The 14,355-nt window shown below is 43.5% G+C and overlaps 1 protein-coding gene across 1 annotated transcript in view; it reads left to right on the top strand.

The window, feature by feature from the left end:
• Positions 1-14,355, top strand: part of lrp2b (low density lipoprotein receptor-related protein 2b) — a 39,094-nt gene that overhangs the window by 23,665 nt on the left and 1,074 nt on the right. The window contains 36 exon segments of the mRNA XM_061664008.1: positions 93-218; positions 296-415; positions 520-651; positions 1,540-1,741; positions 1,876-2,171; positions 2,437-2,953; positions 3,609-3,764; positions 3,867-4,037; positions 4,113-4,336; positions 4,701-4,878; positions 4,966-5,162; positions 5,236-5,481; positions 5,797-5,922; positions 6,021-6,140; positions 6,232-6,348; positions 6,868-6,984; positions 7,121-7,258; positions 7,334-7,456; positions 8,825-8,953; positions 9,063-9,194; positions 9,274-9,376; positions 9,378-9,400; positions 9,476-9,619; positions 9,683-9,848; positions 10,093-10,221; positions 10,518-10,738; positions 10,819-11,001; positions 11,382-11,501; positions 11,594-11,681; positions 12,063-12,127; positions 12,214-12,385; positions 13,263-13,329; positions 13,439-13,564; positions 13,703-13,798; positions 14,036-14,116; positions 14,271-14,327. Of these exon segments, the coding sequence (XP_061519992.1) occupies positions 93-218; positions 296-415; positions 520-651; positions 1,540-1,741; positions 1,876-2,171; positions 2,437-2,953; positions 3,609-3,764; positions 3,867-4,037; positions 4,113-4,336; positions 4,701-4,878; positions 4,966-5,162; positions 5,236-5,481; positions 5,797-5,922; positions 6,021-6,140; positions 6,232-6,348; positions 6,868-6,984; positions 7,121-7,258; positions 7,334-7,456; positions 8,825-8,953; positions 9,063-9,194; positions 9,274-9,376; positions 9,378-9,400; positions 9,476-9,619; positions 9,683-9,848; positions 10,093-10,221; positions 10,518-10,738; positions 10,819-11,001; positions 11,382-11,501; positions 11,594-11,681; positions 12,063-12,127; positions 12,214-12,385; positions 13,263-13,329; positions 13,439-13,564; positions 13,703-13,798; positions 14,036-14,116; positions 14,271-14,327 (5,408 nt within the window).

Below are 14,355 nucleotides of genomic sequence, written 5' to 3'. Positions count from 1 at the left end.
GTAATGGAAATTCCCCACATTACAGTAGAACATTATGACTGTGTAACGTATGAACCTGCCATTAAATTTCTGCTCCTGTTTTCCCTTTCCAGCTGACAGACAATGTCCCACGGGCAAGGTCAAATGTGAGAACACCAACATCTGCATCTATCCCAACAATCTGTGCGATGGCTACAACAACTGCGGTGACAACAGCGATGAGAATCCTCTCTTCTGCGGTAAACTCATTTGTCTGCCATGCATTGTTGCTGAGAGTTTGTTGCTTGGGCTCTAAAATTCGATTTTGTTGCAACAGCGGGTCGTACGTGCCCCCCTAACAAGTTCCAGTGTGACGGTGGGAAGTGCATCCCTGAATCTTGGGTGTGTGACATCTTCAAAGACTGCAATGATGGAACTGATGAACCTCCCACCTGCGGTAAGTTAATGCTACCATAAACCTAAATCTTTAAATAGCTTAGGAATGATATTGTCACCATCAAACTGGAAATGCACTCTTCCTGTCTTCCTGTTCTTTTGCAGAGCATCATGTGCAAACTTGTAGCGTCAGCCAGTTCACATGTACCAATGGAAACTGCATCCCTCAGTACATGGTCTGTGATGGCAACAATGACTGCTGGGACAACAGTGATGAGGCTACTGAGCTGCAGTGTGGTCAGATGTTTAAACCTTTAAGATACGACAATTATTCTGATTAAAAAATAAACATATATATATATATAAAACATCCTAGAATGGCATACCGCAGAGAAAAGACTTCCACCAAGGTCAAACAATCCTAATTTGGATCACTGTTGTAGACTTATACGCTCCTCTTGAATTTTGTTATACAGATTCATGAATTAGTCACCGAGCAATCATAATAAAAACATTTTAAAAATAAAAAAAAAACACCATCAGGCAATACCAAGTAAAAGTGAGCAATTCTGTAGTTATAATGGCTCATTTATTTCTACACAATTCAATGTATTGAATATAGAATTGGTATTGGGCTTTCGGCTAAATAAAACTAAAATGCACTATAAATTTTAAAAGTAAGGGGGGCAACGATTGATTGATTAATCGACAACGAATTGATTATCAAGTTAATTGATAACCATTTTTAATAATCGATTAATCATTTAAAACCTTGTTTGACTTAAAATTGTCCAAATTGTCAGATTTCAGCCTCTCAACTGTAAATATTAATAATGATATTTATTATAATAATATAGCATTCATCAAAATAAGATATATTCCAAACATCTTCTTTTACTTATTTTATTTGTATCTTTTACTTCCTAATCGATATAAGGGTGTTCATTTTCTGCACTGTCAATATGAAATAATGTCCTGTTTTCTTTCATAAAGATATGGAAATTTTGAATTATTATTTTTTCAAATCCGATTAATCGATGAATCCAAAAATAATTGACAGATTAATTGATGATAAAAATTGTTGTTATTTGCAGCCCAGGTTACAGGTTATCTTAATTAAAACCTCCTGATCCACTTTATTTCATGATATCAAGTTCAGCCTTTTGCGTGCTGTGTTTGGCGCAGGCCAGCGTACATGCAGCTCTAACCAGTTCACCTGTCCAACCTGGCTTCCTGGTCACCCGCGCTGTGTGTCCTTAAACTATGTGTGTGACGGTGACAAAGACTGCGTCGACGCAGCTGATGAGCTCCACAACTGCCCCAATCGCACCTGCCACATGAATGAGTTTGCCTGCTCCAATGGCCTTTGCATCTACCTCCCCTATCAGTGAGTAGAACTGTGTTTCCTAACCTTTATTTGGCCAAGGAATCACATCTGAAAAAAGTTACACTATAACGGATGTCAAATTTTCGAGTGCATTGCAGAGGAGGAATTGACAAAATCTTACACATCCTCCTCAGCTGCGACCGCGTGAACGACTGCGGGGATGGCAGCGATGAGCTGGGCTGCACTTACGACACATGCAGCAGCAACCAATTCACCTGTAGCAACGGGGCCTGCATCTACTCCGCTTACACCTGCGACGGAGAGAACGACTGCCTGGACGGGTCCGACGAAGCGGCCAGCTTGTGCGTGACGCCGCAGCCCACATGTGCACCTCAGCAGTACATGTGCAAGACGGGCGAGTGCATCGACGTGAAGAACGTGTGCAACGGGGTGAAGGACTGCCAGGACAACAGTGACGAAAAAGGCTGTGGTGAGAAAACCACACTCAAAGAAAACATGTCTAATAGAGGTGTCACAATTAATCGATTTATCGGCCATCAAATTGGTGGATAGCATAATTGATTCTAAAAAAAATTCAGTCGTGACAGGCCTACTGTCTAATGCTGCATTCCAAAAACTGGAATGTTGGAAAACTGCCAAGGAAGTTGAAACTGAATTTCATTCAAATGTGTATACATCTGTGTAATTGTTTGTGCAACAACAAAAGCCAACTGTAAATCTTTCTCTTTATTTAGGGATCAATGAGTGCCGCAACCCTTCGGTCCACCAGTGTGCCCAGGTGTGCACCGACACGCTCACCGGTTACTTCTGCTCCTGCAACCCCGGCTATAAGCTCATGGCCGACGGCAAAGCCTGCGAGGACCTCAACGAGTGTCTCAGCACTCCTCCCGTCTGCAGCCAGATCTGCGAGAACACCGTCGGCTCCTATCACTGCAAATGCGCACCGGGGTACCTGCGGGAACCTGACGGGCGCACCTGTCGTCACAACAGCGGCATCAACCCGTACCTGCTGTACACCAATCGCTACTACATCCGCAACCTGACCACTGACGGATCCCAGCTGAGCATAGTGCTGCAGGGGTTCTCCAACGTGGTGGCGTTGGATTTCGACTATTCCGAGAAAAGGCTTTATTGGCTTGATGCGGGAGTGGGGAAGATTGAGAGGATGCGTTTTGATGGGCACGACAGAGAGGTGCTGGTGGAAAACGACATCCTCGGAGCGGAGGGCCTGGCGCTCGACTGGGTGGGCAGGTGTGTAAACACTCCCGGGTACACTTATTTTTATTTGACGAGGAGTAGCGTGACTTCACTCCACACATGTGGATACAAAAAGTCTTCACACCCTTGTTGAAATCCCAGATTTGTGTGATATAAAAAAATGAGTACAAGATAAATACTTTCCTAACTTTTTTTTTTTTTTTTTACCATTATTATAACCTGTAAAACTCAATTGGGGGGAAAAAAGAACATTTTGAGGGGGAAGTAAAAATAAACAACTGAGATAATGTGGTTGCACAAGTGTGCACACTGGGGATGTGGCTGTGTTCAGAATTAACCAATCACTTCCAAACTAAGAAAAAGTTCAGCTGACTTTTCCTATCATCTTTTTTAGTCATGTCTTACAGCATGTGTGCATCCGTGGTATGCAGTGTTTTTATAGAATCAAGAGTGTGTAGACATTTTATATCCACTGTAATTCCCTCTTTGTCCTTTCCATAAATGTCTTTCTTCAGACTACTGATTGGCTAAAATTGTTTAATTGTGATTATACCACATGTTGTATATAATATGTACCTTGGCTTAATACAGGTATTGGGAAATATTGTAATTAAGAAGATACAAGTGAAAGACACAAAATCAAATACTACTAAATCTGTCAAGCTAAACTGGTTAATTTGTTCTACAGGAAATTGTACTGGGTCGACGGTTACTATGGCTCTGTTCATGTGATGGAGCTGGATGGGCGCTACATGAAGAGGCTGATTACCGGCCACTTCACAGATGGAAACTACACTTACACTGTTAGCCGACCGAGGGCTGTGGCTGTCAACCCAAAATACGGGTACAGACATGCGAATATTTAACATTAATACACCCCAGCAGCAGCAGCGATGTTGGAGACGCTGGACATACTGTTTTAAAAATATTGTGTTGCCCGTCCCAGGTGGTTGTACTGGACCGACTGGGCGGACACTCCGTATATTGGCAGGGCAGGCATGGATGGAAGCAATGTCAGCGCCATTATAACAGCCAAGCTGGAGTGGCCCAGCGCCCTGACCATAGACTACACTACCAATAACATTTTCTTTGCCGATGCCCACCTTAACTTTCTCGAGTGAGTTAACATTGATTTCTTGTTTCTCTTAAGCATACTGTACATCTGATGCAGCAGGATCTCGACCTTTTGCAGCTTTGCAGACATGGATGGCAAAAACCGACACCGGACCCTAGCTGGTACACTGCCACATGTCTTTGCAGTGTCCCTCTTTGAGGACTCGGTCTACTGGACAGACTGGAACACACACAATGTGGAAAAGGCCCACAAGTACACCGGTGAAGGACGCTTGGTCATGGGCAATAACACCCACCGACCGTATGACCTTCATGTGTGCCACCCCTACAGGCAACCACGAAGTAGGACACTTTGTATTTGTACACACAGTGTTTCCCAATATTTATTGAGCCAAGGCACATACCGGTAGTTTACATTAGAAAAATCTCCAGCAGACAAAAATGTCACAAAACAATGTTCTGAAATAGTGATGATCTCATTTCACTTTACTTAGAAATATACAGTACTCACTCTGTGTGAAGTCTGGGCCTGTTTAGTTGAACTCTACACTGGTATGCTTGCAGGAATTGAAGAAAGAAAGACACAGAGAGCTTAAATAGTTATTTTTGGACACCTGATGATCTCTTTTGGCATAGTGGTTGGGAATCACTGCATGAATGTTTTTTCTAACTGGACTGCAGTGGCAAATCTCAATATTTCTTTCAGGTGAAAACCCATGCTCGTCCCACAGCCTGACCTGCAGTCATCTGTGTCTGATTGCGCCGGGTGGGCAGAGCGCCACCTGCGAGTGCCCGGATCACTTTATTGGAATTTCTTTGGGCTTCAAGATCCAATGTGTTGCAGACTGTTCCAGCACCCAGTTCCGCTGTGGGGACAATGAGAGGTTGGAAAAGTGTCCTTGATGTTGTAGCTTTATAATGTCAACACAGTCCAAAAGATCTTCATTCATTCATCTATCACTTAACTGCAGATGCATTCCAATATGGTGGAAGTGTGACGGCCAGTCAGACTGCGGGGATGGCTCAGATGAACCCCAAACCTGCCCGCCCCGCCATTGTCCCATCGGCCGCTTCCAGTGTCAAGATGGAAACTGCACATATCCCGGCTTCCTCTGTGATGCTCACCCGGACTGTCCCGACGGTTCCGACGAAGACGCCGCTCTCTGCAGTACGGGGACTTGCACTTTGTATGGTTATCTGACTTTTTGGATCAGAAGGCAAACAACATGTTGTCGCTTTAGGTGACCATCGATGCGAGGACAACCAGTTCCAGTGCAAGAATAAGATGTGCATCCCCATGTCGTGGCACTGTGACGGCTCGAAGGACTGCTCAGACGGCAGCGACGAGGACGCCGAAACCTGCGCCCAGAAGACTTGCCGACCGGGACAGTTCCAGTGCGCCAATGGGAACTGTCTTCCGTCGAGCTACGTGTGCGACGCGCAGGATGACTGTGGCGACGGATCCGATGAGCCTTACGACACCTGCAGTGAGTGAGACCGATAAGGAAAATTTACACACACAGGTACCCCTGCACTCAGATGATTCTAACTGATAATTGTCACCTAGAGGTAAAAAATGGTGCCGTTAATTAAAATGTTAAAGTCACACCTTGTTTCGATCAAATGCGAGTATTATCGCGGAAAAAAAAAGGAAATAATTTCTTGATGATAGCTCATGACACAGCAGTTGGGAATCACTCCATTAAGAGTGTGCAGGTGTACCTAATCTTGTGGCCAGTGTGAGCATAGAAATACTCCCTTTGCTCCTTTCTCCAACCACACATCTTATCTCCCCCTCCCAGTGGGCCCAGACTACAAGTGCGACGAAACTGAGTTCTCCTGCAAAACGAACTACCGCTGCATTCCTCAGTGGGCCCGATGCGACGGCACCAACGACTGCATCGACAACAGCGACGAGCAAGGCTGCGGTCAGTACTGCAACTCCGTAGTGTGTACAAATATCCTGGGTTTGGTGGTCATCTCCTTTGCTCTAATTCTTTTTTTTTTTATATTGTCTTCCCAACAGAGGAGGTGACATGCGACCCCCTGGGCGATTTCCGTTGCGACAACCATCGCTGCGTCCCCATTCGCTGGAAGTGCGACGGGAGCAACGACTGCGGCGACGGCTCGGACGAGAGGAACTGCCGTACGTGACATTTGTAGAATTATCTGGTATTGGTTTTTCGATAGAATTTCAGCTAAATTGCAGCCGCGACTCTGCCGACTGCTCTTTCTAGAGCCGAGGCCCTGCTCAGAGAGCGAGTTCCGATGCGACAATGCACAGTGCATCCCCGGGAAGTGGGTGTGTGACCATGACAACGATTGTGGGGACAACTCGGACGAGCGAGACTGCGGTGAGCATCACCTCATCGAAGCGTTCTGTCACACAGAATATAGAAAGTTATGTGGACAGAAGCACTGTGACCCTTCAGTTCAGCATTTCCCAACGTTTACTACGCCAAGGCACATATTTCACATTAGAAAAATCACATAATCTACAAACAAAAATATCACAAAAAGTATATATATCCTCGCTGTCAGGCAGAATCTTTGCATCTCTAAAACTCAATACTTTTCAAGTAATCAAAAAGGGCCATCTTTCTTGAGTTATCAAACACTGCATTGTTCAAGTTGGTGTTATACCTTATATTGCGATCGTTTACTGTTATGTACCAACATCTATTTGTGAAAAAATATGAAATTGACCATATTTGGACATAAAAGGTTTACAATACAATTCACTCATAAATTTAGGCCTATTTAGTTGAACACAATTCTCTTGTATGAATGGCACCAGGTGCATACACAGTTTAGGTTTAATGGCCCGGTGTCCCAATACTTTAGTTCATGTACCATACCCTTTTCTCTTCCAGAGTTGCAGACGTGTCGTCCAGGCACATTCCAGTGCGACTCGGGCCATTGCGTCCCCGCTGTGCTGCAGTGTGACGGACGCCCTGACTGTCAAGATCTATCAGATGAGACCAGCTGTCGTAAGTAAACACCCTAAAGTCATTTCATGCATTGTTTTATGTGAGTAAAGTGTATCATAATTTCCATTGTATAATTTGCATCACGGCTTGTTGCGATGTGTCTAAACAGTTTGAATGATGCCTATCGCTCTCTTAGCCACTCGTTACCCAGGAGGCCGATGGTGCCCTCAGGGCCAATTCGAGTGCGCCAACCATCTGTGTCTGAACATGGCCTGGGTGTGCGACGGCACGGATGACTGCGGGGACCGATCTGACGAACAACTTACTTTATGCCGTGAGATTTTCAATGGCGTAGCAAACAGTATTAGCAGAACAATATAACGTACGGCATGCGTGTTATTTTGAACAGTGAACATCACATGTGAGATGCCGTCTCGATTCCGCTGTGCCAACGGCTACTGTGTCTACTCTGGCCTGCTCTGCAACCAGAAGGACGACTGTGGAGACGGCAGTGATGAGAAGGAGGAACTTTGTATGACTCAAACACACACTTGCATGTGTCACCATAACATGGTTTATCAATTATAACAAGTCCACATTTATCTTTATTTTATCAAACCTGTAAAACCTAATGAGATCCAATGCAAATGTTGTATGAAAAAAACCTACTAAAGATAATTTACAATTGCAAATGCGCCTATAAACTTAAAATGTTTTAATCCTCCGTTAGTCACTGAAATGGTGCCAAAATCCCATCTAAATAGCAAAGTAGTACAGTTGGTCCAAGGAAGTATCTTGAAGTGGTACATGTTGACTAAGAGAGACAAGCTTTATATGTCGGGGAGGAGCTAAGTTCAGCCTGGGTTGTCACAGAGATTCTTTGTCACATATAAACACGCACTTAGGGTTCATTTTGTCAAAATCAAATCAATTGTAAGAGATGTAAATGTAAAAGGTAATTTTATAAGATGAGTTTAAAACTGTTTTAGGATCATTTGTGGTATATTTAGTTTCAAATATTTACATAGGCAATTGTAAACATTTTAGGGGGCTGTTAATTACTCACTGAAGTTGATCTCTACCCATAATGTTCAGCTAAATAAACACTGTTAAAAAACCTGTCTGAAAGAGTTGAGAAACATTATCTTCATAAAAGCATTTTTATTTAATTAAATTATGCAGCTATATGGTATATTCGTCCCACAATGGGGAAATTCTGTTTTTTAAGTAGCGATTGGGTAGCAGCAGCGTACAATAACACTTTGATTTTATCAAAAAATAACGACAATATGTACGTATTTACGACGCTAAGGCAACGTGAGTCCAATAGTGGCAGTGAAATAGCAGCTGAACATGAACACATACGTATAGAAATGAAGAGGCTAGATATGCCTGTCGCGCCATTTTGTTTTGAAAATGTTTTCCTAACCAGATATGCGATGAATTCAAATTCATCTCATGCATCTCTTTTGCAAAGATTATTCTGAACAGCACTAATACGTCCTGACTTTGCCCTCTAAACTCAGTGGAATGGCTAAATCACAAAATGACATCAGTGATTGTGCCGGACACAAAGCCCCGCCACGCACAAGAGATAAGGAAATTTTATGGAATTGTTGCGCAATCAGCTTAGGCATCAATCATAACAAATTATTTGTGGTCGGGGCGAGGATTAAATAGCTTGTGGTGGGCAGTGGATTTAGATGTTGAGCAAATTAAAGTAAGAATTATATATATTGCCTCTTGGTTTTGTCTGTCCTGAGGATCAGACACAAACTAGAAGCCTGATTGTTATTAACCTGATGGAGTATCGAAAGGAAGTACCCTTCAAATGTCCTTGCAGATTAAATTTAAAAAATGCCAAAAGTGACCCAAAAAGACAGTGTTGTCCTCTTTGCAGGCCGCCCGCCCACCCTGGCCCCCTGCACGCTCGACCAGTTTAAATGCACCAATGGCCACTGTGTGCCTCTGCCTTATGTCTGCGACCACAATGACAACTGCGGGGACCGCACCGACGAGTTGGGCTGCAGTAAGTAGCACAAGAACGTTCTGCTCGATTGGACTCCTCCATTATACAGAATCCCGCTGCTGTTATATTGCACGGAAATGTCTGAAATCGTCCTGCGGTCTGGATACAGATTTCGGCCATGACCGTAACTGTGAGGAGAAGCGGTGCCAGCAGCAATGCACCAATTTGAACGGCACCGGATTCATCTGCTCCTGCGGGCCTGGATACATAGTGGACCCGGATAACACCTACACTTGCTTGGGTACACGCAAACTTCATAGTTACATGTATCGAGGTCTTCCACTGCCTTCGCCCTTGACAACCTCTGCTTTCTTCTGCAGACGTCAACGAGTGCGAGGTTTTCGGCACTTGCCCTCAACTCTGTAAGAACACCAAGGGCGGCTACGACTGCGAATGCGCTCCCGGCTACCGCAGAGTCGGCAACGGCCGACATGTGCGAGGCGGAAGGTGAGAGGAGTCCCCGCCACCGGTTCTCGCCCACTGTGAGAAAATGGCAGACATTTCTCCACGTGTCTTCACTAGGCGCCGCTCCCATGCTCCTCCTACCTGAGAGCGTTCGCATCCGGAGGTTCAACCTGCAGACGGAGGGCTACCACGACTTCCTCCAGGAGGCGGAGCGCATCATGGCGCTGGACTATGACTGGGACCACAACAACACTGGATTCAGTGAGTTATTGAGGCAGAATGAGGAGGAAAACACTTTTACATTTTTTGGATGTCTTCCATCAGGTATTGTGTACTTCACCGTGGCCAGCAAGGACTCTGCACCAGGCGCCATTAAGAGAGCTTATATACCTTCACTGGACGATGGCAGCAACAACATTGGCGCCGCTGTTGACCTCGGTATTAAGTACATCACCAGACCAGATGGCATTGCTGTGGACTGGGTGGGCAGGTAAGGTTTTATTTTTTATGTTTTATTTTTTTTTCTCTTATAAGTGTTCAGGTCAGGAGATTTAGGACCACACTCAGGGAGACATTTTCAGGCTTTGTGAGGTGTTCTCTTTGTCCTGGTATTTATGTTTGTAAGCACTCTCAAAAAAATTTACCAAAATAAAGGTTGGCTCTTAATAGGGAACTTAAATATAAGCGCATTTTACAGGGTTTAACGGAATTTCTTTCATTTTTCTTTTTTTCAGGAACCTGTACTGGGCCGACTCCAAGCTGAGGAGGTTAGAGGTGGCCATGTTGGATGGACGCTACAGGAAGCACCTCGTCAAGACCGAACTGGGCCACCCGTCTGCCGTAGCGGTCAACCCACGACTAGGGTAAGATCAGAGTTTCCAAAAGTACTCACAGTCTGTACTTAAGTAGAAGGACTGATTCAATTCCTTTACTGAAGAGTACATTTTAACGTCTATAGTTTTTTTTTAAAACTTTCACAAGTACAATAGTAAAACTTGTATTTGACTATTAGATACAATATCTGTTTTGATAACTTGCCACAACAACAAAAAATCTTCTACTTCTTCTACTTAATTGCAATAAGACAGTATTTTTACTTTGGTTACTTCATGTCATTGGCTAGAAGAAGTCACTAATCTATGAAGTTATGTTTCTGCAGGATGTTGTACTGGTCCGACCGTGGCGAAGCAGCCAAGATTGAATGTTCCTGGCTGGACGGTCAAGAGAGGAAGGTCCTCGTGGGGCAAAACATGGGTTGGCCCACTGGCCTGTCCATTGACTTCACCAATAATGACAGAATCTACTGGTCGGATTCCAAAGAGAACCGCATTGAGTCCGTTCTGCCTTCAGGAGAGGACCGCAGAACTGCTGTCTACATAGGTGAGTACAGAAACAAAAACCAAAAAGATTCCTGATGTTTACAGCTAAGCCCACCTGCTAATTTGGAATTCTGTCCGTAGACGTGCGAACCCCCTTCAGCGTGAGCGTATTCGAGGACCATGTTTACTGGAACACGCAGGAGAAAGGCGAGGTGTTCCGGCAGGACAAGTTTGGCCACGGGACCAAGACCAAGCTACTGACTGTTGGACCCTGGCTGACCCAAGTCTCTGTATACCAGGAGCAGCGATACAACTCCATTGACAGTAAGCTACACAAACGCACACACATCGACAACAGCAGCCAACAACCGGGTCAAGTGCCTTTGGTGGAATCACTACGTCATCATGAAAATGGAGCAGAATAACGAAATTCTGAGGTGTTATCATAGGTGGCCAAACATTTGCAAACATACCAGTGCAATGATAAATCTATTGAAATATGTTTCCCTCATTTTACACTTTTTTTTTTTTTTTTTTTTTCTCCCCCCATTTGATGTGCGTGATTTTGGTATGTCCCACTCACTGCTCTACTAACTAGTGTGTGTAATAAGTAGTTTAATGATAGAAAATGAAAAAAATATATACATCATAATCATATTGAACATTTTTGCATGCCTTTTATGTAACATTGCTTGTCTCCACAGTGAAGAATCCATGTAAGGGAACGTGCAGCCACCTGTGTCTACTGCGTCCAGGTGGCTACACGTGCGCCTGTCCCGAGGGCACCGACTTCGTCCCTGGAAGTAACATGCAGTGCGATGCCGGTATGCCATGTTATTACCCTCACCTTTAATGGACTATTTAATTCATTTGACCAAAATCCGCAGCCAGTGAGTGAGCATATGACAATTTGTAGGGTTTGATCCTCTACCCACCATGCCGCCACCATGCCAGTGTCAGAATGGCGGCACGTGCTACTTTGACGACAACAAGGCTCTCTGCAAGTAAGTGGCCCGATGCTGTGATTCGCAACCAACTGTGACGCAGCACATTAGTGTGCTCTGGGAAATGATCCACTTAATTGGTCTGAAAATGATTTATTTACTACAAATGAATCTATGTTCATCTTTTTATGGCAGTCACATATAGTGACTGGCAGAGCAATGAAATGCTCTTCCACGAGATGGCAGAAGGGACAATTAACTTGTGCAGCTACCTATTGCCGTTCATACGTCAGAATTATAGCTTTGTTTAATTAAATTTGGAAGTAAATTGCGTGAAAATCAACATTATGTAGTCGTCAGTTGGGAAACACTGGATTAATGTGTAGCATGTCCCACCGGATGGAATGTTGTGCCACACCATATTTGTCTCGTCTGTTTCAGGTGTCCTCCAGACTGGAAGGGTGAATACTGCCAGACGAGCATCTACAATGTGGTGGCATCATCAAGTACTTTGACACAAATACAACACATGTATCCTCACTGCCAAGTAGTTCATTTGAACTCACCCTCCAACGTGTCGTCTTCTTCGCAGTCGGCATCGCCATCGGAGTGACGATCATCATCTTGGTGGTGCTTATTGCCCTGGTCTATGCTGCCAGGAAGAAGTCCAACATAATGGAGAGCCTCTGGGACAGCCTTCCTTCCATGCCTTCATTGCCCTCAATGCCATCTATGCCTTCAATGCCCAGCCTACCTTTCTTCAGGTGAGATGACATGAGACTGGTTCTCAAACTTTTTACACCAAAATACTCTCCAAACAGAATTTGTTTTATCCCCAAAAAGTTATATTTCACGATATTGTAAGCCATTGTAACAATTTTCACAGTTTCAACATAAACACTGTGCTTGAATATAGAACATTAAAAACATTATAATTATTTAATTAAAATATATTGCATATAAGAGATGAATAAAAAATTTACCTAAATAGAAAATCAAACAGTTCTTAAAGATGAAATGCAAATGTATTGTACTTAAGTTAAATACAACTAAACTGGCAGCGATTCTTTTGTCGACCACTAGAGAGAGCCCTCTATTTAGAAAAAAGATACTTGTTTTGGTAAAAAAAATCCACATTATTATTCATTGCATGACAACATAATTTATTGCAAAAATATGTATAGGTAAATATATAGTTACCCAACTTTAATACTGTGGTTACCAAAAATACATAACTGTGTATCTGAACACTACAGTTAACAATATTTATAGACGCATACTATAATTACTACCCATGTATTTAGAACTATTGAAATTTTTGATAGATTTGAATGTGTTTTAAAGCAGTACTTGTAATGTATACACTGTATTAGAGTAAAAATAAGGAAATAACTAGTTCCCTATTATTCCTTTTTGAAGGTTAAAATAATAAGTACTTGTTCCTGCTTCTTTTGGGATAATTAAATTGTTGTATTTCATTTTAAGTCTTTAGGTTTCCTTGGTAATCTTTTTCTAAATCTACCACTACGGTATGCTTATTTTGCTCCTTTTTCTTCAGTTCAACATATAGTAACTAGATTGATACTAGTCCTAATTACACAAACGTTCAGTGTTCGTTTTGCTGACGTTTTTGTCATTCAGAAAGAGTCCTCCTCCAAATGTTTCCAATTTAGAAGACCCTGAAGGGACAAGGCTGAATTCAGAGCCGGTAAGCAAACGTATCCACACTACGAGGCAATCTTGCTGCAAAATCACTTTTCATTCATACAGCTGTTGTTTTCTGTTCACGCCACCCTTTACCTCCTTCCTGATTTCAGGTTCCATGTATGTCCATGGTGGAGACAGAGCAGAAGAGTTTTGACAATCCATCTTACGTGACCGGACCACAACCCGGCGCTGGGAGCACGCCCACCACCGCAGCCACTTCCATTGGAACAAGCCAGGTCCATATACAATAGTTAGATAGATAATACAGAAGATATATAGATACAGCAGATAGTAACTGAAGTCACGCCATGTGTAAACGTATAACATGTAATATGTTCTAACCTTCACGTTCATGTTTGCGCCTCCATATGCAGCAGAGCATCACAAATCCCTTTTACATGGAGGAGGTTAAGGCTGTGGGCGAGCCCACCAGAATGAGTGTGACCGCCAAACCTGCACCTTCCAAAAAGGTTCCTCACTCAATATGCATCACCAGCCTTGCGTTCCTGCTTTCAGCCTGAGCGCCATTATGATTGTCATTACGACAGCTGTTTACTTTCACGGACAGACTGTTGAACATAAGTCAGTGTTGTTGTGACACCCCGTTGATAACGGTCCTTTCCAGGAAATAGTCTGTATCAGTCTCCCATTTGTTATCCGCGTGAGAATCCCGTGACTCGAACTCTTCATCCATGCTGATGTTGCAGGAGGCCTTCGAGAACCCAGTGTACAGCTCGGAGACCGAAGACGCCGATGTCCCTTCGTCACCCTCCCATTTGAGCGTGCCGGTAACCATAGAAATGCCTTCCAATTTTTTTTATAGAATCCATCAATAGCTAGGTATATAAAGCCCCCCACCCCCAAAAAAAAGAAAAAACGTGGAAATTGGTTTCTTTCAAGGTACTGTGTGCAGCTTTTAAATTGATTTTGATTTCTTGACAGAGATTTGGACCCATCGAGGATGGAGGATTTGTGTCTTTCAAAAACCCAGTGTACACGGTGAGTGTGTGGTTTAGTTTTAAATACA

Source organism: Phycodurus eques, chromosome 19, assembly GCF_024500275.1.
Source record: "Phycodurus eques isolate BA_2022a chromosome 19, UOR_Pequ_1.1, whole genome shotgun sequence".
Classification (NCBI taxonomy): domain Eukaryota; kingdom Metazoa; phylum Chordata; class Actinopteri; order Syngnathiformes; family Syngnathidae; genus Phycodurus; species Phycodurus eques.
The sequence above is the reverse complement of the archived record's forward strand: the minus strand, read 5'-3'. Positions and strand labels throughout refer to the sequence as shown.